The following is a 27,713-nucleotide window of genomic DNA, read 5'->3' as shown; positions in this document are numbered from 1 at the left end:
CTATCTTGAAATCTGTTCAACTATTAGCTTTTGCATATTTATAGTTTAGTAGCCTGCACAGAGACCATACCCTTACTTTCTCCAAAGGGGCAAAAACTGCAGGATCATTTGGTTGCAGCTGCTTAAGAATTCATTGAGAAGGCTTGCTGTTCTGGATACATCATACAACTGCCTTTCCCCTTAAACCCACAAGGAGCAGATAAAGCTTCAAAAGGTCAAGTTTCAACCCATTGAAAGATATTTAGTTGATGACAATAAAAAAAAAAAAAAGCTAAGCTGGCAGAAGTTCATTATGTCCTCAAGAGTTTGATCATGGTGCTTCAGTTAGCCAAGTCATTCAGAACTAAGGACTTAAGTCTACTCAGACAAAAACACCTTAGAGAGCTTTCCTTCTAAAGTATGCAGTAGTAAATCTGATAACCATTTAAAAAAAAAAGTCTTTCCTGAATCCAGCTTGTTCTAAATCTGCCCATTGCATAAAGTCAACACCACACCACAAACCTCATTGCTAAGGACTTGCCACACAGCTTATCTGAAGCTTGTGTTGTTGTAAACTGCATGAGCTACGTGCAAAGTGGTCAGCTACACATTCTCATTTATGAAAACAATGCATTTATTTCAGCATTTTCACCACAAGGACCCCTTTTGCAGTTCTCAAACATTTTCATACTCAATCCAGAGTTCAGATAGTTTATTTACAACACACTGTATGATGGTCTGCAGAGATCTCTGAACAAGCTTTCCCGACTACAGATCATGAAGAGCTTGATTGTTTCCGGTCAAGTTTTTGTTGCAGCTAGAGAACAGGGCATCCTGCTTTGGGAAATGTGAGAAGTTGAAGCTGATCAAAATGAGATGTCTCAAAAAAAAATACGGCATTATACTGCATAAGCTACTCAACTACCTTTCAGCAGTGGAAAGAGTTTGTGAAACCCTTTCAGATTCCTTCTATAGTTTCTAAATACCCTAGGGAGCATTGAGCTATGATACATTTTAACAGGCCAGCATTCAGGTATTCCAAGTGTTACAATGCCACCAGTGCTGCATCCCAGCCTGCCAAGGCTGTGAGCAACTGTGAAGTACGTATTCCCTGCTTGTCCTCATCCTTCCTCCATGAGGAAGTATCACAAAACAAGTGCAACCACCTCCTGTGGCTGCAATTTGTCTCCTCTGTGTATATCTTATTGGAGACTCCACTCATCCCATCCAACAGAGACTGGAATTTCCATAATACCTCAGACAGACCCAAGGCATCTCAGGGAAGGGGGGTTGATCCTCTGATACTCTATGTTGCAAGAACAGCTTGGCATACCTCTGAAGAAGAACTAGATGAACCAGAGGAGAGGTCTGTATGAGCTGGCAAGCAGGACACAGGATAGGGGGCACAGCTGTACATCCCTAGTTAGGACCATGCAGCAGTTGTTTGTCTCAGCTCATGTTTCATCACAGGCCTTTAAGCCCAGTGCTGTGGCTCATTCAGCTCCAACACAACGCATCTGACAAGCCATCCCTCCAACCTAGGATTTGGACACGGGCTGTCTAAAGAAGGAGCCAGAGCACAGAACGGGAGTTGTTCATTCATAGAATTTAAGAAAAGATGGATCATCCAAATAGACTAATTGAGTATCAAGAAATATTTTATTGTACATGTAATCAAAGTTTTAAAAAACAGACAAGAAGGAGCAAGGGACAGATTTATCTAGCGTCGCTTAATTATGCGGGGTACAGAAATACAACTAGTAAAGACGTAGCACATACTAGTACCCTTTGCTCCCCTTCCCTGCCCCAATGAAAGAGGTTATACAAGCAAGATTAGTAATGCTTCAAATCAAGCCTTCTCAGTAATTGCACACTTAAGCTGACATTGCTGAAATATGTTCAGTTTCATGAGAGTATGTGCCTTTGAGATAGTTGCTCATAAACAAAAACACTATCTCTTTAGTGGTTTGTAAGCATTACTCATTCAACACCAGGAGTATACTTACATGACTAATGACTTAGCAGCCATAATTGTCTTGCTATAATCTGAACTGACACTATCTATAAGTATATCAATTATAGAAAATAGATTCCTTAGGTTTAACAATATGCAGTAGAGAATATATTTTCTAGTGTCAAAACCTTAATGTAAAATAAGTGGTTCTCAAGAAGCAGAGGAAGTATTCACAAGGAGGGGGGGAGCTGCATGCTGATCAGGGGCACATGGACTAATCAGAACTAAAAAAGCTGAAGTTCAGGAGTATCAGCTGCAAACGAATTACACCTCAGTATCATTGGTGTAAGAGTTTCAGAATGCCTGGTTTGGAAAAAAATGCTGTTCATCCCACATCGACATTAATCTCACAGCTTAAGACACAACCCTAGACCCTCCTTACAGCACAGCAGTATCTTAAATGGCTCTAGCTATGGAACTCCGGTTCTGCCTTATGTGCTGTGAGGAGGAAGACTTCTGTTCTCTTCCAAAATCACATAGGAAGAAGTCTGAAGGCAAATGCAGAGCATTATCAGGGCTTGTTTACCCCCTTCAAACACTCAGTTTCTTTCTTCATTTACAAGGCTGTAAGCCTTCAGAGCAGAAAGCTGTGAATTTTTTCCAGTACAAGCTGATTTTCTCTCAATAACTTACAAATAAACCTTCACACACAAAAAAAGTAGCTATACAGCATGTATCAAAGGATGAATTAAATCAGTCTGACAAGTGCTAAATCCTGAACTGAAGGCAAGACAAGTTTTGGGATTCCCACAAAAGAGGGATTTGATTATTTTTCACTGGCCCAACATGGCTAGCAGGTCAAAAGACTCCTAGCAAAACTTCTGGAGAAGGGCCATGGAAAAGCAGACAATGTCAGCTCCAAAATAACAGTAACTAACATATTCTGGATTCTAATGCCCTTTTGGAGACTATCAGCTTTTTGGCTTAAAACAGAAGTGAATAATGGTTTATTAAATATACCACGATCTTCATATATTTTAGCCTACAGCATGGTCCAATGCAGATTATTAGTGTCAAGTTAGACAACTAGGACTTGAATTTACTAACACTCATAGCACCACTTGATCATTGCTGCATTAAAGACAGTCTAACCCTTTAGTCCTCTGCCAGAAAGAACCTATTACCTTTGACAGTTGCAAAACAGCACCTAACTCTGGCCCAGCTGACCTACCCACAGTTTTTGTCCTCACACATATGCACCTGTTTTCAGAGGAATCTAAATAGCTCCAAGCTTAAGCTCTGACATACTACCTTAGCTTTCAAAGCTCTCTTTACAGGATTCAAATGCAGGATACTCATATGAACGATAGACCAATTTATTGCCAGTCTCATTAATTATTTCCAGTATGTGCCAACTGCAGTTGTAAAAGCCTCCCAGCTCTTCTTCATACTTCTCAGCTTTGAAATAGGGAAGGATCAATATAAGTCTCAAGATTAACAGACCTAGGTGCTGCAGGGGAAAAAAAAAAAAACAGCAGCTGTTCTGTACCTTGGTAATTATTGCTTCAGAAGCTCTCAGTATTTATCAGTTTTTAAGCAACAAGACAGTATTTAAATTTATGCTGCATTTTAGCAGAGACAGGCTCCCTACCATTAAACAAACATCAGCCTTTCCACAGGAAAAAAGTCTCTAAGTTTTAGCTGGCCATTTTTTCTTAGCCATACCATTTAACAAGGCAGATTTGCTTAGCTTCCCATTCTAACAGCATTACAGAGTTGTCAAAGCATATGGCTCACACCTACGGCCTGTCTTTGAAGTAGAGTAGTGGGGCTGCATATTTTAGTAAGACCTACAGAAGTTTGTTAGCTATGCTAAAACTCTACTTAGGAACCTTGAAGTGTTTGAAGACTCACCAACTACCTGAACAGTTGTCCCACCAAAGTGACTTCACTAGTGACTGAATTTGAAGACAAACACTACAAGAAAGCCAATAAAGGAAATCTTGTATGATTAAAGGTTCTCTTACTATCTCATCTGAAAGAAGCTACCTGCCACTTTGAAGTATTTCCTCCTTCCATAGGAATAACCAACATACCTTTTGGAGGCAGTTTAGACGGTGACTGCTCAAAAGTATTTCTACAGAACTGCTTTTTGGAAGAGAGAATAAGTTACTTTACTACTTGCACAAATCGAATGTACTATGCTCATTTTACTCTGATAATGTTTACGCTACACAGTATCTGTACAAGATATATCAGCAGAGATAGCACATTGTTAACACTACATGTAAACCGAGAAACAACAGGTCCTTTCATCAAGGCGTCATATTGCAGGTAAGCCATTTTACGTTAGTCCGAGAGGCTGCACTTCCGCACCAAGGAAATTCCTGGTGAGCCCAACAGAAAAGGTTTGCTCTACAAAGGTGACTGTCCATCCTGGAACAGCATCAGGAGAAGAATCAAGCAACCAGTGTTTGCGGTAATATTCTTAAGAAGGATTCCATTCATTCGGTGCATATTGCTGTACATAAGGTGCATAAACCTGTCAGGTATTAGATCAACGTGAAGAGAAGCCAGTTGCAAGGCTGCAACCAACTACTGGCGTCATGTCCCAGATCTGGAAGAAAGTATTGTGGAGAATTATATAGTAACAATATAAGATCTAAGAGGTATTTCTGTAAGAGGCATAGAAGTAAACAAAAATCTCCCTGTACATTAAGTAACAAAACCTTTTTAAACTAGACTTGATTACAACAAATAGGTATACCAGCCTTACAAACCAACAGCCAAACCTAGGGCTCAGGAGTTCTCAGCAGTTCTCACAGGGCTGGTCTACAGAGCACTATGCAGTTTGTTATAAACATGCTTAGAGAACAACAGGAACAGCCCAGAACAGTCTCAGTTCTGGCACGCATGGAGGATGTATGGCTTAAACTCAGCAAGATTGGAAGTAAGACTGATTTCCACGTCATTGCCTCATAACCAGGGCTTTTAGTGGCAAATGCTCCAAGAAGCTCAGACACTGCACATTTCATCATGTCCACATCTTTAAGGCCACTAGCAGAATCTGCCAGTACTGATGCCTGCTTTGTTTGTCCTGAAGACACCAACAGTAACCATTTTTGACAGCTAGACTCCATGCTGTGGACTTACAGGTCATTTCCTCACTCAGCTGCAGGAAAGTACAATCTGCAACAAATATGATTCTTGCTGCCCACAACAGTCAGATTTATAGCAACAGTTGTCAGAAAAAAAAGTATACACAAACACCAGTTCTGTATTAAATATCTCTAATAAATGGAGAAAAGAGGTACGTGAATACCTTCACAATCCGATCGCTTCCACAGGTGACCATTAGCCCTCTGGAGATGTCCATGGACATGTGTGAAATGTTGTGTTTTCCTTCATGAAAGGTTGCCAAGGAAGTACGGCTGCAAGAGAACAGGTCAAATGAAGGCCAGCCATCAGATGAAGCTTGATGGCACCATTATAGCAGCGTAGAATGAACTTGCATGAAAATTAAGCTGCTCAAATACTAATAAATCAGTCCTGAGAACTGCAGTGCCATAATAAAGGGAACAGAATTAAACCAGCAAATCATGCTAAGGCATTGCTTGTGTAGTTATACAGGTGTGACAATTCCTGGTCCTCCCCTGCATGTTAAAAATGTTACAACAGAAGTGGGACATAGTATAAGTAAATAATTGTATTTCTTGTTACAAAGTGAAGTTCAGCTACATTTTTATCTGCTGGCTATAGTGAGTCAAGTGGGCACAGCACTTTCCTTTCAAAAACAAAAGCAAACAACAACAAAGCCACAAAAAAAACCACAAAACAAAAAAAACACCCCATGTATCTGATTACTCTGGTCCTTTAGCACTCCACATTTCCAAGGTGACAAAACACTGAGCAGTGAAGTGCTGTTGGTATAAAGATAAAAAGGGTGCTCCTTCATAGCCAAGGAGAGTTTAATAAGACAGCAAATTAAGTCTAACCCAATTTGCTTGCATGGGAAAAAAATAACGCTGGGCTGTTGATAAACACTGTTATAGGAACAATTCACAATAAGGATACAGAAATTAACATATATACAGCCTGGTAGCTGTGATGCATTGCCAGCCACCTGTTTTAAGTGCAATCAATAGCCTTTACCTAAACAAAAATCTTGAGATGAATTTATTACAGCCCTAGATCTGGGCTCATGGAGAAGAAGAAAAACTAGATAAAAGAGTTGTAAACCTGCATCTGATCCAAATTCACTTGCAGAGCCAGCTGAGGTATTTCTATCATTATACTGCTTTGTGTGCCCAAAGCAGAGGTGGCCTATTAATAGAGTCAGCTTGGCACATTTGCACAGCATTAAGTATAGATGTGGAGTAAGCACAGGTGTTTCTGCATCCCAGCAGCATTACTTTACTTATTACTCCTCAATACTCACTCTTCATCCTTGATTGACTCAAAACAGGAATCACAGACACGGACCTGGAACTCAAATCCCATGATTGGGTAACTTGACCGTTTGGTACTGCACTTGCCACACACTGCTTGCCCACATTTTCTGCAGTGATGCTTCAGGGAAGGGAAAAAAATCAATAAACCACAAAAATCACTACATTGTACCACTTGACTATTTTACCAAGTGTTTGTTGAACAACAGCAACACGTAAGGAAGTCTCCTGTTGCTTCAAGCAAAGATCAAGGATTCTGGAGTTCTGAACAGTCTTGCCACTGATGGGTTTACTTCTGTATCCTTCCTGCTCATTCCCTTCTCCTTTCACAAGCTCCTTCTCGGAGCAGGAGAAAAAACGGTTGGACAACCAACCAAGAGAAGGAGTCCAAGAGAGCCAAAAACACAGCCTTCATGCCTGTCTAGTCCATCTAAATAGAAATCTATTTGGAAAGCTTTCACGCTGTAACCCAGTAAGAGAAGGGACACCACTGGTTCACTGAACTGCAGTTTGCTCAGGTACAGGGCATTGTGAAACTTCTTAGCGCTGCCTAGAAGCTGTGACCTCTCTATAAACTCTTGCTTCAAAGCAGCAAAAATACCAACAGTATAGAAGATCTAACAACATTAGCAGTTTTCTGTTTGCTTTTTGCTTAAGTGATGAAATACAGCTATGCACTCAAACCAGGAAGCTCACCTGTCTCAAGCCTAATGTCTTTGTGTCCCACATTTGCTTTATATTCCAGAAGAAAGGCTGTTCACACTTCTGACAGGAATCACTTTCTAGCCACTGAGGAGCCTACAAAACAGCAAGAGATGCAAGTAATTAGATTTTTTTCCCCCCTCATAAGCCAGCCAAGAAAGTTTGTTTCAAGAACCCAGAGCAGAGTTTTACTTGGAAAAGGGCCCTGTCTCAGCTCTGGATATTAAAAAAGGGATAGATTGCCTAGGGTACAGTACGTAGGAAGTTTAATACAAAAACAAACAAAAAAAACACAACACCACCAAAACTACAGTGACTTGTTACCAAGAACTACAAACCTCCTATCCTTTTAAAGCCTACGGCAGTATGTGATGTTACTGCCTTCATAAGAAAACTAATTAAAACATCTAAGGTACTAAACTTGCTGCAAGCGTTCAAAGATTGCAGCTCTGGCTTCCTAGATGATTTCTAAGGGCTAATGTAATACAAGGTGTAGAAGCTACAAGGCAGTCATGCCCCTCTAAGGAGGAGTCCAGAAGTAAATTCTGGAAGTAATGATCTTTTCTGTTTCCCTAAGATTACAATTTAAATAATTAAGAAATCATCCACATTTTCCATCCTGTCCACAGCTTCATTAAGCATCCCTTCTCCCAGCCACATATTTTTCTTGCCATAAATGGACTATGCCAAATGAAAATAGTTAAAGCTTTCACACATTTCAACACACTTGGATACTTTAAGTGAGCATCCTTTTAAGGGACAGAAAGAGTCAATAATTTTTTAGTATGTAGGCTTGAATTAGAACGTGTATTTTGTGCAACTATGCATCTGATGGGGGACTCTCCCTAAAACCTGACACAAAAAAGCTGGAACAACAAAGGAGTGTTTCTCCTCATTTCACTTACATCCATTGTTGACAGTACTAAAACAGTAGTATTGTCAGTTGTACCATCTCACCAGAACACTTATTAGTGCCAGATGACCAGTTCATAGACCTTCAGCCTTGATTCCACACCCTTCCTTCCCCCAAGCTAGTGGAATAAATTGTAAAGGGTGATAGCAAAGTCCAGCATGGGAGATAGGGATGATGGAGGAGAACAAAGGAAATAAATTGACTCTCCAGCCAGTGAGATGTTCCATATTGCTTCTTTCTGTTACTTACAATAGCTGTTTCCACTTAATAGCATTTTTGAGAAGACAGCGATTTGACTTGCTGGCTCTCCCTAACAGAAGGGCAGGAGGCTCTCTTCCTATTCTTCTTTCTTTTTTTTTTTTTTTCAGGCATTAAACAGGAAATAAAACCCACCACAACATTACCAGCACTATTACTAACATACAGCTAGAGTTGTCCAAGATCAATAGTACATCTGTCAGTGGAGTTATTGTTCCTTCTAATCAAAAAATCTATTTTATAATCTTACATGCCTTAGTGCATATTTGAAGATACCCCTAACACGACTCGTCAGATAGTCCTTCAAAGGCAGCATGTTCAGTTATGTTTTTGCAAGTTCTGAGACACCACAGCTGCACTAAGTTAACTGCATTAGTTTAATTGCATTAAAACCATCTACTAATTCTTGCATGCAGATCCAGAAGAGAGAGAAATGGACACATCTCGTTTTCCCAATTGTACTATAAGCCAGTGGCTTGCAGACACGAAGATTCCTGAAGTCACTAATTCTGGAAGTTTTAAAGAGAGAGAGATCTTCATGCTAAGAACAACAGGAGCATCACATACAGCATTCAGCGTGTTCAAGGTGACACTTCAATATAGGTCAAAACAGTTCTTCATCTAAATACGTGTACTGAAGGCAAAGCATTTAAGGGAAGGTTGAATTTTAAATACAGCTTTATGGGAGCAATCAACATTAACTCTTATAATTATGGTTTAACCAAACATAGTGCTAACACATCTTTTTAGCTCCTGTGGTGGATAGGAATTGATGCAGAGAGAACATGCACGGCAGGCTCAGTTGGTGTGTTTTGGGGTCTTTAAAAAAAAAAAAAAGCTGTCTGAGGACCGAATCTCTACATTTTGAAATGCATCTTGAAAACAGCATCACTTCTTTATATGCTTTGACATAAGTTGAGAACTTATTTCAAGACTTTTGAAGCACTGTCCATTCATTTCTTTACTGCAAAGGCTTGCCTACATCAGAGTGTTACAGCAGCAAGGGCTGCAGCCATTCCAGACTGAACATGTCGTCTCACTGAGATAAGCAGCTAAGTAGTGCCGAGCCTGTCCTGCACCTCTCATGTCCCCAAGATCTACCTACTACAATGCAGTATGGACAGCCAACAGAACAGAGCAGATTTTAGAGGTATCATTCAGCCTTAACGTTTCAGGCAACATGAGGAAAAACAGCCTTGGAACAGACCAAGTAAAGCTATGTCAGCCTCCAAAGAGGAAAAATAAAAATCTGTCTCTGACCTAGAACATGATCTTACCTCTTCCCTGCTGATATCCATGTTCCAAACAGCAATTCCTCCATCAGCTGAACAAGATACTAGCTGCCGTGTCAGCTGGATGTAGCAGATAGCCTGCACCTTGTCACTGCAAACAAAGCATATGCTATTTACCCACAGTCATTTAAACAAAGCTTAGTTTCCCAGAAAACCCTGATTTATCCTTGTAAAGCTACCTAGAATGCTAAAACTGATTTCTGAAACTGATTTCCAAACATTTTGTTAAGTCTACATAAAGCTACGAAGACGAGTGAAGAGATGCTGCCACGTAAGCCCTACCCTTGCACCAGAATGTTGACTAGAACTTGTCAAATTCTAAGGCTTGACCAGAATACCAGAGGTACAGCTCCATGTTAACATTTGCTGGTGAAAAGCACTGGCAGTGAGCTGAGTGTAATCTGGCTCAGAGTGTGAATGCAAATACTCTTCTCTGTTGGCAAGGAGAGCCACTTATCAGAACAGAGACAACTGGAAAAATAAAAAGAAATATTTATCTCAAGATACATATAGAAAGCAGATGGAGTTTCCACTTTTGCTAATAAATCACAGAGTCTGTAGCTGCAAATGAAAGCATGCTTTCACCAGTAAGTTTAATTCTAAACAAAGAGTCATGGCAAAGTGAAAGTCAACTCTAAGAAACTAAACAAAGGATCTCAACAACGTTAAACTGCTTTGCAACATCTAAGTTGAATTAGAAAAGCCATTCTGCTTCTCAGAAGAACTTACTTTCCCATTCAGTATGAAGTTTGATGCTAAGTGTGATGTTTGAAGAGAAACTAACAGTGTTTTAAGTCTTCAGCAGGACACATGATACAGCAGTAACAGCAGTATAAAGTCCTCCAGTTGCTGACGTCAGTTACTCTTTTGTAACCGATATTCTATTTTTAGTTCTTTAGCCATAAAACTAAATCCTCAAGATTTAACAAGAGTTCTAGAACTATGGCTATGAGTCTTGATCAAAGGTGGATGGAGGCATCTACGAATTAGACAAGAGGAGAATGTACTATACAAATACATCTTTGAACATAAACAAGATCTCTACCACCACTGCATTTCTAAGGAGAATATAGCTTCAGTGGTGAACTGCCCGTCAGACTGAATTAAGGCCCTAGATTTATTAGAGGCAGCTAGGTAGTGTTGTCTCTCTAAAAATACAAAATTGATTAAATACAGACAACTAACTATATAATCCACAGAACAGCAGAGATGTGACATGCTTTTCTGAAGTCCACTGACCCACCTCAGTAATTTAGCCAATTAGTTTATCACCTCACAGGTCCTCACAAGCAACTCAGTGAAGTGTTTACACAATACAGAAGCATGCAACTTTTACATAAAAGTTCAAGTAAGATGATTTAGGTCTTTTACCCATCTCTTTCTATAATCTACCTTTATGTTATGTTCTCATTATCCAACAAACACAACCAAAAAAGCTTTATCAGTAATGCTTTCCAATTACTAATTACCCTTCTTCCCCCTCAGAAGTCTTCAGTTCTGAAAAAAGTTTTCTTCTTCATTATTCACTAAGATTCAAATATCTCGCCATGCTATTTGATCTTCCTAGGACTGTGTTCATTACAGAATATGCAGGAAAGACAAGACACCACTACATACTGATGGCCCTGGAGCAGCAACGTTCGCCCCTTCCTTCCACCAATATCCCACATGATAATGCTGTGATCAGAGGCACCCGAGAAGAGCAGTCGTTGAACAGGATCCCACCACAGGGAAGTAATGCTTCCTAGGAAAAAACATTCTACAGTTAGGCTTGCCAAGCAAAGACTAGCATACACAATACAGTAAGTTGCTCGGTCAGTGGTTACTGGACAGAGCACAGTATTCCCAGGTAAGCCAAGCCCCTTACACAACTATTTTTAACATTAAAATAGTTGGAAAAAGAAGCAAAGTGACTTTCACTGGGAGTCTGTTAGCAAATTTGGATACTACATACTAAATTACGAGATGAGATTTCAGAAGGCCCGACCTGGCTGTGCCACTCAATAGTCAAAGAATTTAGCCATCCTACAGTAGGAGTCTTAAACCAAATCCCATATGCATGGTAACATATACGGGAGACAGAAGAAGTAACTTAGTCACTCATGCCACCTATAGTTTTGTGGTTGCAGGAACATTTTTTCCCCTTACAGATATCCTTCCCTCTGAAAAATCCTTCCACTGCTCAATTGTCATCAAGAGCCTTGTTATTCTGAAAGCAAGATGAGTGCTAATTACAGCCCAAATCAGTCCCTTCCAGCTCTCTCCAGCAAGAGAGTCGACTTGCCTCCTTTAGGACTATATTGTTTTCAGACTGACCCATTTGGGAACAGTTGTCTCAGAGAACAGTGGCCATCTGCTCCATAAAAAGCAGTTTAAATATTATTCCAGCATTACACAGAGCAGGCTATTAAGTGTGGAGAATTCTAGAAGATGACTGTTGAGCGACAAGCTCTAAAGCCATTTAAACTGCAGAGTAAACAGTGCTTGCTTATGAAGCCACAGTTAAGGCTAGAACTAGAAAGGAAAACAAGCTGAAGTTAGGTTTTTAGTCTAACACACACAGCCACACTCAGAACTAGCTACTGCCTAGGTTTAGAGTTACCAGGCCTTGGGAATATCATGCAGATACTTGGGAGGGAAAAAGGCTACACAATCTGTTTTGCTTCAAGGAAAAAAAGCCAAAGCTGTCTGCTATGCAGACAGTGCTGCTGAAGTAGGCGCTTGGAAGCTCGCTGCAACTCAGCAGATAAAATACGTACTGTATGTAATGCCATGTCCAGAAACGCTGCTTTCAGACTACCAATACCATCTATCAAGGCTTTGCATTTAAATACAGACTGTTGCAAAATGCAGAGGTAAAGCAGGGCCAGGGTAATTACTTTGCACTTAACTGAAGCAATCTGGAATTCTGCTTGAAAGCAGATGATGCATTTATCATCGGAAAATTTCGATTTGCCTTTCCTATTCAAAGCGAGCTTTGTCATTTTACAGTCATCTGCAAAGCAGGAGCCTACCCAGCTTACAAAGTCTACTCTATGCTTACAGCTGTTAGAAAAGGCAGCCTTTTCCAATGGACCAGAGTCTCATGACCCAGTAACTCAGCCCTACCCAGATGCAAACTAGTCAGCTGAATTTAAAGTTGCTAGTACTGCACGAGAAGAGTTAAGTCTTATTTCTCTCAGCACATTATTAAATTATACATTCTTCTATAATTTGCATTCTTCCTTACACGTTACTGAAGACAGTAGCTCTAACACATTACAGACTACTTGGTTCTTCATCTGATATAAGGGCTTCAGCTATGATACGCAGCATGAGACATTTGTTTTCAAATAGACATTTGATTCTAGAAGGCTCTCTAGATTTCTTGCGTGTAGCTTAGCTTCTGCTAAACACAGGAAAACATGAACTAGGGTCTCGTAATACACTGATCAAAACAGGACAGTCCTCGCTGGGAAGAATTAAGTGGCTTTTTAGAATCTAGATTTGGGCTTGCTCAAGCTATTTTAATACTAGAAGATCTCTGGGGGAGTGGGGAGGGAGGAAGGGAAGAGAAAGCAACACATTCTCGTCCTTTCTTTTCAGTGTTAAGGAAACTAAAGTTTTTAAAGGTGGCCATCTAGTGGATGACTTGTGCTTAACTGAATGCCTGTGTCTACCTTTATTTCTCATCTACAATAAAAATACTTGTCAGTGTATATAGGACTGAGATTTCCATACAGGAGGGATGCATCTGTTCTTTAAGAAATAGTCAGTATTTGTAGCTTTGAAAAGCTTTTGTAACTACTATGTCGCACTAGTCGCTTATTCAGTATCTAGCCTTAAGATGTGGATGTCCCATTCTGATATACATGGAGGTATTATAACCCGGGTCAAGTGGAATTAAGAGAGTTACTTTACCTTCGTGGCCTTTGAGTGTTGTGATAATCGAGCACGTGTTCTGCTCAAGCTTCAGGAGAGTGATCTGTCCAGAATAATCACCAACAAACGCATAACGAGTTTCATAGTCATATCTGATCATCAGTCAAGAGAACATTCATTTGTTCTTAAAAATGTTTTAAGGGATTGAAACAGAGTATAGATGTCAGCTGCAAAGCGGAAATAAATCAGAAAAGAACATGTTAGTACGCCAAGTATTTATATAACTATGTCTAACCCGGTTGGACACTGTAATAGTTCAGTCCTTTTCATTCGTCTCTTCTCCTCACCCTTGCCTACATGTGGAATTAAGACAGTATGGAAAACAAGAGACAAAAGCCACTGGAGAAGCCATGAGACAATCCATTCCCTAGTTTAAGGCAGGCTAAGTAGATTTAGATAATTTCTGGCAGATACTTACAGAACACAAGATCATCTACAAGAGATGCCAGAACTCCTTAGGCTACTTGCAATGCAGACCTACCATCAGTAACACCGCACTGGACATTGGGTGCTGTTCAGACTTAGACCAAATACCTGCTCCTATAAACTGTTTCCTAGCGTGTTATAACGGTTGGTACCCCCAGGACAGGAAAACTAAACTCAAGGGTGTCAACCCTCCATGGCTAGTTTACCTTACAAGTAGAAGTATACTCCCACTGTTCTAGCAAATGAAATTCTCTCTCCTTTTCATTAATCTTCTCTCCTCTCCACTTTCAAGTTTCCTGATGGAGGTCCTTGAGCATACTATCAAAGACTGTCAAAGTATTTGGAGATATCACGTATTTCAGAAAGAGTTCTTCCATGGAACACTGCCATAAAAGCCACAATGCATCCTAACACAGGATCTATTAAGATGTCACCTTTCACAAAAGCAATATACACCACAATGGTTTTCTGATATTCCGTTCTTGTTACTATGTGACTACTGCCTCCAAAAACTAAAGGATAGCAAGCTGGATGAAACCAGATCATCTGCTACTTCTAGATGACTTATGTTATTCAGGAAGTAAGCAAGAACTAAGAAAAAAACCACATAACTGACACCACATATCCCAAGAGTTGAGTATTAACTCACCTGTCTTTCTGGAGCCACACAAAAACCACAAGCAGCTGCTAGCAATGTAGCCTATTCTCCACAACAGGAAAGACTAATTTTAAAAAGTCAGTGTGCCAAAAATCCCACCATAAGTGAAAAAGCAGACGTTTTGCCATCTGATGACATTCTGAAATCTGTTAAGCATTCAGAATCTTGAGATAAACAATTCACTTTCAACAAATCCATTAAGTCTCTGAACACGTGATCCTTTCTTCATCTTGAAAGTTCATGCTAGAATTATGCCTGCTAATCCAGTAAAGACGACGCACTCTACTGTGTTTTTCAGAAGCTTCCACCCAGAATCACAGGATCGTTAACAAATAAGTCCTAAGGAACCTCCTGATAAGAGACACCAAGCATCTAGTACTCACACACCAGAAAGCTAGTTCTTCCAAACACAACTCGAAGGCACGACCAATTACAACGTATTTTCAAATGCCATGGTCTTCAGTGGAAATTTACTTTGATCTTGATTCTTTTCTCCATTTTCATAGTAAACTGTTCTAGCTAACACTATTGTAAATACTAGAATACCCATGGCATTCAGTGACTCTCAGAAGTTCTGAGAGTCTGAGTTCTCTCTGTTCTGTGAGCTAGTCTCGTAACACACGAGCCAGTATTAACCCGGTTCTGTGCTACACTCAGCACAGTGAGCAGCATGTGTAACGTTTGCAGGACACAAAACCCCTTAACCCTAGAACAAGGACAGCAGCAATGGGCAACAGTACCACAACACAACCCTGTCACCTCTTCAGTCAAGAAGGCATGGTCTACACAGATGAGACCTCAGAATGCTGGAGAGGCTGCTGGCAACCAAGCAGTTAGCTTTCCTCCTAGTTCCTCAGCACTCCACAGGCATATAGTAATTCTAGAGAGGTCTTTCCTTCTTAAAGAGATGTAGCTGATCTTTCAGATTTTGAACCACACCAGTTCTACAACGTTATCGCCATTAATCCTCGTACACCGAGCCAGCACCTCCAATCACCGTAGGGTCACATCTAAACTGCTACTTAGCAACTGATAAAAAAACAGTATTAGGATTTAAGGGATATAAGTCATGTTCGGAAGCTTTGACATATGAACTACAGTTTTAGCTACTGGGTTCGTCTTTTACACAGGGTAAAGAATGCCCTGAAACACTCACAGCTGAAGAGACAATAGGAGTTCTTAAGCCACAAATGCTGCAGTTAAAAGCAATTTGCAGGAAAGCAAAGCACACAGACAAATTAGTGCTAGTAACGAATTAAGTTTTGATGTACCCTGTAGCTTAAAGGTAGGACTCCATTGTACACTGGCATCTGTTGAATGAAGTGATTTGACAAGATGCAGACTCACATCTCAAAATTAGGAACTAGCAACACCTTAAGACCTCTAACTCAAGGTCACAATTTCCCCTCTACAATCTAACAAAAGCTAACAGAAGCAGTATTTAACATCTCATCAAAATTAAAGTTTGCAGGCTTGCAAGAGATTTTAACTCTAGCTTTTTAGATTAAAAGGAAGGAACAAGTTGAGCTAAATGAACAAAACTTTTCCAGTTTCTAGGCAGCAATCGTTTTCAAAAGGATACTGTAGACATGAAGCCCAAGAGGTGAAATAATGTCTCCCCAGCATACTCCCACTCCTGGTACACATCCAGCTGACACACTTGTCATGACCAGTGCTGATAACCCACTCTGACGTCAGGCAGAAAATAATAGCAGATACTCGATTCTGATGAGCTGTGGGAAGAAAAAAGATTCTGGGTAGTTTTTCCTAGAAATTGACGCGATGTGTTCTTGTGTTCTAGTTCAGAGAGACATAGGTTGAAGATGCTATCTAAGCAATGCTCCAGGAAGATGTTATTACCATCATATTGTACTTGCCTCTAGGCAAGTAAATTAAAAGGCTATCATTGTTCTCTAAATTAAAAGGCTAACATTGTTCTGTTCGGTATATGCCTGCTGAATAGCTTAAGCGAACCAAACACATCAGTCAGCTGACTTAAGCCTATCTCCCACAGAGAGAGAAGTTGAGTTCAGCCCCGATACCAAAGATACTCTGGTAAAGAAGCATGTAATCTCCCAGCTTCCCCTAGTTAGGAAGTCAGGACTTTGGGGGAATGTAACAAATCTAAAAAGCTTAATTGCTTTAAGTGCCTCTTTCCTGATCCCAGGGGAGCTATACTGAGATTCACTCTTTTAAGCACCTGAAAGCCTATCTAGTCCATAACATTCAAACCCGTACCCATGACAACCACCAAAGCCCACCAGATTTTTCTAGAAAGCTGCCACTAAGCAAGAAGTTAGAAGAGCTTTAGAAAGAACTTTCCCCTGCCCCACAAGATGCAATTATTTCTCTTGAATGAGCTGTCATCTACCTTAGGATAAAGGGAGACTTGTTTTTAAGAACAAGGCTTTTTTCTTACAAGCAAGAACATTGCTTCTATCAGTGTTAGGGAGTCCTACGACAAACTGCACTTTGTTCTGCTACATAATCTGTAGCCCTTAAGAGTCTCCTTCAGGCCTTCCACATTATTATTCCATTTTTAACCAGCAATCTTGCTTTATGTTTCTTTTAAGGATGCACAAATGCTGAAAATAACATCTCCATAAGTATTAGAATTAGTAGAGTATTAGAATCCCTGTTCCCCGTGTACCAGAGAAATATGGTCTTTTTCATCCCTACTGCTCTCCCAAATGACAGAGAAGGCAGGGACTCATCTTTAGCTAGAAGTAATCTAGCCCACAGATTACAGAAAGTATGAATGGAACTTGCACCTATCAAGACACACCTTTAGAAAGCTCTTTCCCTACACATTGACGCAGTATAGCTATGCTATTTGAAGAGCAAAATCTGAACTCACTAGTTCTGGCTCATTAAATTCAACGCATCATTAGCCCGCACGTGTAATGATAATGACTGCAACTCAGACTCAGCTGACTGATGATTACTCAATAACAGAATATTTATCTTATGGCAGTAATTCCCCACTAAGTGACAACTGGAAGGTTAGTCAGATTTAAAGCACATTTGGACTTGGTTAATCTCTGACACTGCCCAGTTCCCCAAGCATTTCAGAACCCTCCCCTTCACACATATATTAGTGCAGACACCGGTTAACAGTTCACCTGGGTAGGTCTTCACAAAGTTCATCTTATTGAAGTCCTCTGAAATATGAAACTCCTAAAACCAAAGTGGAACTGTTAGAAACAATATTGCAGTGACATAAGCAAGAGTGACACACAAAAAAGAGCAATAACCTCACAGAACAGAGTTTACATAGCAGCAAAATATCCTTACTAAAATCTAACAGTTTGTCAGGCTGGAGGCACAGCACACTGATATTACAACTGCAAATTACGGTTATTATAAGGAACTGCATTTTCAGTGTGGAGTATGCTGCCAGAACCAAGTTTTCTGAATAGATATTATAAGAGATGAGACCTTATTTGTCCCCAGCAGGAACAAACAGAACTCCATCTTGCAGCATTTTGGATATAAGGATCTGAGACTTCATAATGAAGAGACAGATTTAAGTGAGAGTATTCTCTATTTGATGCAAATCTTAAAGTCTCAGTTTACTGATAGCTAACTACTTGTATTCCTGATGTTCATTTAGTATCTCGGCTCCTTATAGGAAAGTTATTTTGACCTTATTTTCATAGAGAAATGAATCAATTAAAACATCTGATAGTCACAGGGTTCCTCTCCTTTGCCAAGGAGACGGGAAGAATACAAACACGCTTTCTGTTCCACCGTATGTATCCACTTCCCAGGAGAGGAAGAGAAACTACAACAAGAGTATAGCAAAACAGAAAGAAGACTTCCCTGAAAGAAGAGATGGGAATACATTTCTCTATGCATGCAGAGGGAATGTCTAAAAACCAACCTTGCCTCTTGCAATTTTAGAGCTAGCGTTGAAATTTCCACATCACAAAAAGGTCTGCAGCAAAAAAATCCAGAGACATGCATGGCTAGATACAGGCAGATCCATACTTCTGGCCAGATGCAAGCTAGCTGCAGTTCACAAACCCTGTTAGTGCAGCAGCGCAGCACTCCACTCAGCTTAGTGTACTCATCAATATAATTCCCTATGAAGTGTCATAATTTGGGCCCACTGCTACACTATTGCCTAAAAGATTTCTTGAGGTTAGCTGGCTCACATCTGGCCAGAAGAATCCTTCTTTGCAGTCCTCCAATATGCATCTCATGTGAATTGCCAAGGAGTTCAGCTACTTAGTAGTAACTGCATTCCAAAAAGAAGGGAAAGAGAGCAAGTTAACAGCTGCCAGCAACACTTGGTGGTTGTGGGCAATCTAAGCAATTCTAATCTGCATTCTGAAGAAAAGTCACAGCACCTTACCATGATAGCTCCATTATCCTGGCCTACAAAGATTCGCCTGCTGTCATGATGGTAAGCCATGGCTGAACACGGAGCTGTCGAAAAAAATAAACAAGCCCACTGAAGTTGCTTAACTTGCAAATTACAAGGATTAAAATAATATGATGTTTTAAACCAATACCTTCCTTTCCAACACCCTCAGAAAATGTGGCCTTAAGTGTTTTTAGAGATTTAAAGCCACAGGAAGGACAGTCTAGATATTACAGAGATCATGCTGCGTAAGGACAAGCCCATCCCTTTGAACTACTACAGGCATACTTTATTTTGTAAAAGCCTTTTTAGAGCACAATCTGAACAGTCTGTTTTGAAAACTGACAAATGGAAAAACTGCTGCAATTCAGACCAACTATTAGGATACAAAAAAAAAAGAATACAGTTAGCGTTTTTAATCTAGATCCTAGGCTACTCAGATCAGTCTGAAGTTGAAAAGACAAATTACTTCAGAAACTGCCATTTCAAAGACCATCCTTTGTTTTGCTGCTGCTTTACTTTGCCATTGTATGCCCTCTTTTTATATAGATGGTATGTCTCAAGGCAGCAACTCTACATAAAACAAATTATAGCAAAGCACCCATGCTAGGTGATGCTTAATACCGACACAAGACCCATGCAGAACTGAAGCTGCTACTCAATACTGCTTTCTCAATAATCTAGATGTTTAAAAAATAATAATAATACATACATACCTCAGGGAGCAGAGAATATTCTTACGTCTGGACTTTCAGCTAATGGTTTGAAGAGTTTACCTATTCAGTTGAAGAGTTATATACCAGCATTGGAGACATCTTCAGCAGCAGATCCACACAGCTGTTTACCCGGCGAAGGATCTGGCTCTTAACAGAATGCTGCCTTAGATCTCATCCACTACACACCTAGTTTCAAACTAAAGTCTGAGCTAGTGCTGCTACAAAGTTCCCAAAATTAAAGGTCACCAGGTGAATGCAGTGGTTGAGGAAACGGGAATGAGGTATTCCCACACAGCATGGGTACAAGACCCATGCTACGCTTGGCCATCCCTTACCATCTCCAGCATTTTACTTACATGACATGGTGTGATAGATGCTGGGCCAGTATTGTCCACTGTCTCTCTTCAGCCATACCCGGATTGTTCTGCATTGTGAGAAGAGTGGGGAGAAGACAGTTGTAAGTACATCCCTCCTTGCATCTGAACCAGTTTATCGCTTAAATATCAGCTTCACTCCTCTTTAATTTTGTGCTACTCCAACAAAATAGCTACAGTAGCAACATAACAGGAGTAACAGTACTCTGGCACAACCAGATGAACAGCACAGAGGATAGCCATCCTCAGATTCTGAAGAGCTTCCTTCAGAACTATTTACACCTTGACTTTCACCAAGTATGAAATAGAAATACAATTTCAGTTCACCTCAGAAATTGCTATGCATTGCACCCTTTTAATTCCTTTGAAGTTCTTGCTGATTTAAGTTGAACTCAAGTTGCAGACACTTTCATGCTTTGGCAGAGCAAACCACAGCTTGCTTTACAGTTGGTACGTATTTGATATCTTTCTAAAATAAATCTCAGTCCATTACAGACATCTGAACTTCCGAATTTTTATAGCTTCTCTTTGCAGCTCCTCCTTCAGCAAGCCAAATACCAAATATTAGTAACAGAAGCACCTCATCCTCTAGGCCAGTACGTTACTCCAGCACTTGACTGTCATCTTCATTTCTAAATAGTGACATAAAGAGAAGAGCAGATCTGGTTTCATATCATTTCTTCTAAGCCTTGCCTCTACTTCCTCATGTACAAATGCTAAGGACAAGCACCCTTATTAGCACTGTTCCGTTGCACTGTTCCTCTAGCCTAAGTATGAGCAGGCTTGATTAGCCAGTCAAGTGGGAATTGAAAGAACTCTTATTGCAGACTTGAACAGCATGCGAAGGCTCCCTATAAACTGTTTTTAGTTTGCATCCTGCCCACATCAGGCCACAGATAAAGGAAAAACTATTGTGAGAACATTTAGTATTATACCATTGGCAGACTGAGAGGAAGAATACAAGAACCTCTTGCAGAAAAGTATCATCAATTAAACACGTTCCTACAACAGACAGGTTTGAAGGGAATCTACATCAAGAAATTAAGAACACATATGTAGACAGTGTTAAGGTCAAGTCAACCTGAAACTTCCTCTCCAAACCATTGTTTGCTTTCTTTATTACTGTTTAAATTCAACTTCCTCATTCCTAAATGGAAAACTAAGTGATCTGTAAACACGTGTACCTGGAAACGCTTTCAAGAGACTTCGTGGAGGTGAGTTGTTCTATTCACTTTTAAACTACTAAAAAGGCTAGAATTTAAAGTTCAACAACAACATCAAACTCAGGGACAGATTTGCTAAACCACACCAGATCACTATTAAGTGCTTAACAAAAAGAGCACAGAAGACAACAGGTGTCTTCTATCAGGACCAGAACTTTTCAGAACAGGCTGAAGATACAAAGGTTACACTCTGATTTTGTAATTCACCTTTTCTTTAAAATACCATTAAAAAAAATAAAGCAGACAATACCCACCTTTAATGTACTACTTTCCTCTTCTAAAAGAGGAGATCAATGCAGCTGAGTACACACTGCCCAAAATAATTAAGATTTTCAGCTGTTGAATCAAGTCACTTTTCCATCAGATCAGTGGCAAACATATATTACTCCAGCCCATTAAATATTTTGCATCAAGGCCGCCTCTTAAAAACCATCACTTCCTCCTTACTGTATAATCCATACCCTGCCTCATGGTCAAAAAGCCAACACTTCAGCTGCCCTTTCTTACTAAGAAGAGAAAAGGTAAGGATGGTGCTTCCAAGTCATCCTCACGATACAAATGCCAGTGGTAGTAGGGGTTAGTACCTGTTGATTTTTAACTGCTTTTTAGTCTGTTTTTAAAGCAGTTTCATTACACTCAGGCTGTCCTGAACATTTCAGGCAGTAGCTTCCACCCCTACTAATTCAACCCTTTCACTTCTAGCCAAAATCATGTAATTATTTTTGCTGTAAACAGACTAAGAGTTGCCATAGCAAGCGACATAATGCATTGCTGATTTTCCCAAAGTAAGCCTTCTTTCCTCCCAGCATTTTGGTTGATTACACTGGGCTAGGAATTAATATGAAGGAAACAATGTGCTTTTCTAAACAAATCATTTCTGGGAAGTATGATTTGTGCAGTGACCATTAACAATAGTCACTAGAGTTGACAGTCTAAGCAAAGAGCTGCAAAAGCTTGCAAAATTAACTTCTGAAAGCTTCTTATTTTGGTTTAAATAAGATTTACACTTTCCTAACCTCATGCTCGCAAAGATAAGCCGTTAGACAGCTTTATATCTGATTATATAAAGCTCTGAGCAAACTTTGAAGAGATTGCTTCGTAGCAGTTGACTATTGGCCTGTGTCAAGACCCCACTTCTCCTCCTCAATTTTTTCTCCTGCAGCTCTGTAGCTGTGGTGCATCTCCTTTTACTTGGAAAATTAATTTGTGAAATAGCGGTTCCAGCTTAAAGAACGAGAAGTCCTCCAGTAATGCTACTTCCACAGACTCCTTCTACAATGAAGGTATTTTATTATGAGAACCACCAACTCAAAATCAAAGCAAATCTTTAGCCCTTCTCAGAACTTGTTTTTTATTTGATGAATGGGCTCTGTGCTCTCTACCAGAAAAGAACTGGCTACCTCTCACCTTTCCTTACACATTCCCTATGAAGGGCCTAAAAAGAAACAGGTTTGTTTGAAAGCAGTCTCGACATGGATGTGAAAGCGTCAAAAGCCATTAAGGATTAGAGATAGAAACATACCCTTTAAATTACAAAAGACTCAGACGTTTGAGAGTGGCAGGAAGTACAAAAAAAAAAAAAAGGCCTGCAAACTCCCCTAACATTGATCATTGAAGCAGAAGTTGGTGGCAGCTGGAGAGCATGCACGTTCATAGAGGAGTAATTCAGACTGTTTGTTTGTTTTAAGGTAATATAAAACACACACAAAAACATCTTGAAGCAACACTGAACGTGGCCTTACCAACTTCTAATGATTTTCATTGTTTCCCAACTGGTGTTTCATAGGCAGAACAAATAATCACCTGACAGTAACAGAGAAAAAATTGTGGGGCTGAGAGGGGAGAAAACCCTTCAGCAAACCAACAGTATTTGAGGCTCAGGCAGCATAAGCTGCCCTCTGAAAGCCAAATGCATATGTCAGGGAGGGAGAAGTGATGAAAGATTAGCAGGCAAATCTAAACTTGTCCCAGTACAGATACACAAGTACTATGGAGCTACGCTAGCCCTATCTTCCCAACACCTTCACACCGCTCAGCTGCTTTCCTACCTGAAATCCATCGCTCCCAGTTGTTTTCCCAGGAGGAACAGAAGACTGCATTTTCCTGGCAGTCAAAATAAAGTAGAAGTGTGTAGACTGCTATTGACTCCGTTCCCAAAACAGCATTAGGAATCTGATTTAACCACAGTGCAATGCAAATTCAAGGACACTGCTTGCAAATCATGTTTTCTGTCCGTTTCCGCCCACTAAAGCATTAGTTTTGACCAACATTTAACTTCCTTAACCAGAAAAAACACTGCTGCAATTTAAGCAGAGGTTCAATGCAACAGCAGCTGCTGACAGTCACAGAGCACCCACATGCAGCTACGCTAGCGACTCCAGAGATCCTGTCCGGCTGCTGCAAATACCCTACCTTCACCTCGCCACACTTAGTCTTGTACACCAGTGTATCACCCTTCTGCATCCCCAGCTATGGCCGGGAAGCACGCTCCTTGCCTTAGCTATTTGCTGAGAACAAGGCTCTTAAGGCTAAGCCCAGAGACTCGACTGTGCCATGGACCTGTGCAGCCCAAGGCAGCCTTCCTCAGGTGTGTGGGCAGCCAGCCCCAGCCCGGAGCTGGCCACCCAGGCCAAGGGATGCCCCGCAAGCTGCTCCAAGCACTGCCCAGGAGCTGGGGAGGACACAATGCCTGCACGGGCACAGAGATCACTACCCTCACCAGGTATCTTCTGAGAAAAGTTCATAAACAGCAAGTTTCCTACTGAAAAAGTAGATACTCCTGCCTCCTTTTCAGCTTCAAATCCTTTTTAAAAAGCCAGATTTTTATTAGTATTCACAGATCTGCTATAGTATCTTTTGGATCCTCAAATAAATAATAGAATCATTACTTCTTACTGTAGAAAATATCACTTAAAGTAGAAAAAACTCCAACTTTTCTACCAACATGATAATCCACAACATTCCCAGAGGATGTTTGCACACCAATGTTTTCCTCACTACTAACTTGTAAACACATTCTTCTCACTGGTTATTATGAAATACTTGCCAGCCTTAGCTTATTAAGATTTAATCAAACATACTTTGGCCCCACTCTTTTAGCATACTGCTCAAAGGGGTTGTACATAGCAACTCTTTTGCTTCCTGAACTCCGTATTTGCTTGCTGCTAGCAGCATAATCTGTTATGCAGTATTAACGCCTACGCCCCATTTTTATGGAACACACAAGAGAGCAGAAAGTTTGAAAATATGTTCAACTGTAGGTGAAGGATATGTGAGCGAGTAGGCTTTGATGTACTGTGGGAGTACCTCAGATTAGAGGCAATACATTGCAACAATGTCTGGAAACCTGAAAATCCCAGTAAACTCCCATACTAAGGCACGCTGCAAGCATTTAGCCTCCAGAGTCCAAAGCTACTCTTGGAAATTAACACACACCAAAGACAGACAACAGCCCCCGCTCGCCTCGCACAGCTCTGGCTCTGACACCAAAACGTGCCCAGATAAAGATGCAGCTGTATTCTCAGCTCCCATCAACACAACCTAAGCATGCAGACTGCTAACTTTCAACATTAGACCTTGAAGGTTAAATACTGGCATTGTCTGCTACAGGGCTCTGCAAGCCTGCACCACGGATTTCTGTTCAGGTTCAATTCAGATATGAACTCTTTAGCAATTGCTATTTCTCCCTCGGGAAGCACATCAAAAACTCCACACAACCATGCGAAGACTCAACGCATACTGCCACCCAAAAAGCCAACTTCACCCTGCGCGGTACAAGGTAACAGGACAACTGCACCTACAGGATGAATAATGAAAGCGTTGCTCAGCCTCAGCCCAAACCTGCCATCCAACACATGCTACAGAAAGTTACTTCAACCGAGAGGGAAGAGACCAAGACTGTCTTACAGCCAAAGCAAGAACCCGCCTAACGCATGCGGGCGTCACTGCTTGCTGTGAGCTAGGTGCAACTACTGCACGGCCTAACAAGGAGCCGTGTGTACTGTCGGTTCAAAGGGTCAGGATTTAAATCCTGCTGATTTTACACAGGGATTAGTGCAGTGCAGAAAGCTGTTTACCTCTTTACAAGGCAGTGCATTTTGAACCCTAAGAAGTCCTACTAAGTTGCAGAATCAAACTGAGGAGGCAGGTGCTGCTCCCTGTGGTCTCTGGAATCATGAAATTCAGAAAGTTTCCCTTAAATACCCACCTTTTGTATGCACATCACACAGGGGGATGCGCTGCAGCTAAGGCCATGACAATATTTAATACCTCAACACTCAATTGTACAGTCTGATAAGCACGTATGCCTTTAATACTCAGACCCTGTTAATGCTGTGCCAAATGCTTCCAGCACCCTAGAAACTTGGGAAAGACAATCAAGATACCTCCCACATACCAGAGGCTAGTGATATAACCAATTAATATTTGCTCAGGTCCTAGAGTTACCTCTTAAGAACACTTCTTTGAAAGTGCCCATTACAACAGGCACCCAATCTGCAGAAAATAATCCTCAGGAAGAGAAGCCTGACTCCAAGTACTTCAGAAAAATATTTTCAAATAGCCTTTAAACAACATAAGGACATCTTTGGCTTGATATATCCCAAACTTACAACATTTGTACTCCAGGCTTTCGGAATTCAGTGACGAACTTTACTCCCAATAACTGATAACTCATTTAAGAATTAAGCACGCTAATCTTCCAGAAAAAAAAAAAAGGCCAGAGAAGAAATCCAATTAGCCACTTTGAGAACTGTATTTACATTTTATTTACCACACACACACTAAATAGGAACCAAAAGCAGAAACTACTTAAGCCTTCCTTCTGCCAAATTCAACTACTTCTACTGCTTGTTTTCTAGAAAGTTCAACTGGCACTTAAAAGCAAGTAATTCCTAGCATGCCAGTGAAAAATAAGTTCTCACCACCTCTCCACTGAAGAGGAGATAGACCAGAACTTCCTGATTTCTCAGCAGTGCTGATAATCAGTTTGAACAACACAGCTGTACCTTCATATTTTTAATAGCAGATATATATTGCCAGGTCACTGAGAAGCATCATAAATTTGATTGTTTCTACCTTATCCATATAGGAACATCATACCATACCCTATACAGACTTGGTTGCTTTAATACCAGCTACTGATAGACTAACAATATCTGGTGAGCTTCATTTATACCAGGGCAAGCGTGCACTTCGCCTGCCCCACTCCCACACAAAGCCCGGATGCCCTGGCTAACAGCAAGGTTATAAAGTCAGCATGTGCTGCTGCTAGCTGGCCCGTTTGCTCTTTTTGACCTAACGATAAATGCTATATTTTATCAGTTCAGGTGCAACCACAACTCTGCTGAACTTCAGCCCTCAAACGCCACTGCTTCTCATAGGGTCAGGCTTTTCAAATGAGACTTCATGCAAAAATAATGCAAATTCAGATATTAAAATAGTAAAAGGATCCAACCGCTAAGTTACTTGTCAAAGAACGCACGTTCATGCTTTCACATGCTCCTTTCAAGCATTGCTACAGTTTTTGGACAGGAGCTCTCAAGCAGCTTCTCCTACCCCTCTTCACAGTTACAAGTCACTTCCCACACGGCATGTGGGAAATTCCAGCTGTCACCACTCCCGTGCAAACCACTCACCCTTGTCCTGTGCCACAGTCCTCACTGCTACCTGCTTCCTCATTTCCACTTTCATTTGTCCTGAATAACCACTTAACGACATTACCAGCACACGGAACACCACAACAGCTAAGCGAGCCGGTGCTGAGGACCGGAATTATGCTCTCAAGATGGTTTTTCCACGCAGCCAGGAAGCATGGTCCTCACAGTTCATCATCTTCTCTGCCCCTCAGATCTGCCAACTCACTCCCTGAATTGTTGCAGCCAGAAGGAAGCAGGCTACAGACCTTCCGCTCCGGCCGTCGGAGGGGGGTTGTTGTGACTGAAGCAGCTCGGGGAGCTGCTCCTGAAGGACAGGGACATCAATAACTGATCTAGAAGAGACTCAGCCAGCTCAGCTGAAGGCAGAGGAAAAAACACGCCTGAGTTTTTGGTTCTGTTCACAACCACCACACCCCCCCCTCCGGACACCTAACCCTTCCACGCTGAGGAGTTTAATTCCCCAGGCGCTCCGCAGGGGCCGCACAACCCGGCAGGAGATGCCGGCGGCGGGTGTCCCTGTCAGGGGCAGGAGCCGTCCCTCTTCCCGCCACCTCCCGGGCGGCTGCGGGCCTCGGGCGGGGATGAGCGGCCCGGCCCCGGCCCCAACCCCGGCCCCGGCCCCAGACCTGTCCTCGCTGGCCGTGATGACCCCGTCCTCCTTGGGGATGAGGAGCGCGGCGCTCACGGCGTCCTGGTGCCCCTCCACCTTGCTGAGCAGCACGGGCCGGCTGCTCTGCGGCCGCGAGTGGATCTCGGCCGCCATCTTGCCGCGGCCCGGCCCGCCGCCGCCGTAGCGCTGCGAGGAGCGGCGCGGCGCCGCCCCGCC

The 27,713-nt window shown here is 41.3% G+C and overlaps 1 protein-coding gene across 1 annotated transcript; it reads right to left on the bottom strand.

The window, feature by feature from the left end:
* Positions 1-1,619: 1,619 nt before the first annotated feature.
* On the bottom strand, positions 1,620-27,713 carry WDFY1 (WD repeat and FYVE domain containing 1). The gene is made up of 12 exons (XM_083848575.1): positions 27,514-27,713; positions 19,990-20,057; positions 18,909-18,982; positions 17,674-17,728; positions 16,134-16,284; positions 13,447-13,559; positions 11,164-11,290; positions 9,532-9,637; positions 7,078-7,179; positions 6,372-6,502; positions 5,256-5,364; positions 1,620-4,550 (listed from the first exon to the last, which is right to left on the bottom strand). The coding sequence occupies exons 1-12, from the start codon at positions 27,648-27,650 to the stop codon at positions 4,491-4,493; spliced, it is 1,233 nt and encodes a 410-aa protein (XP_083704701.1). The 5' UTR covers positions 27,651-27,713; the 3' UTR covers positions 1,620-4,490.

Source organism: Anser anser, assembly GCF_964211835.1.
Source record: "Anser anser genome assembly, chromosome: 9".
NCBI classification, from domain to species: domain Eukaryota; kingdom Metazoa; phylum Chordata; class Aves; order Anseriformes; family Anatidae; genus Anser; species Anser anser.
The sequence above is the reverse complement of the archived record's forward strand: the minus strand, read 5'-3'. Positions and strand labels throughout refer to the sequence as shown.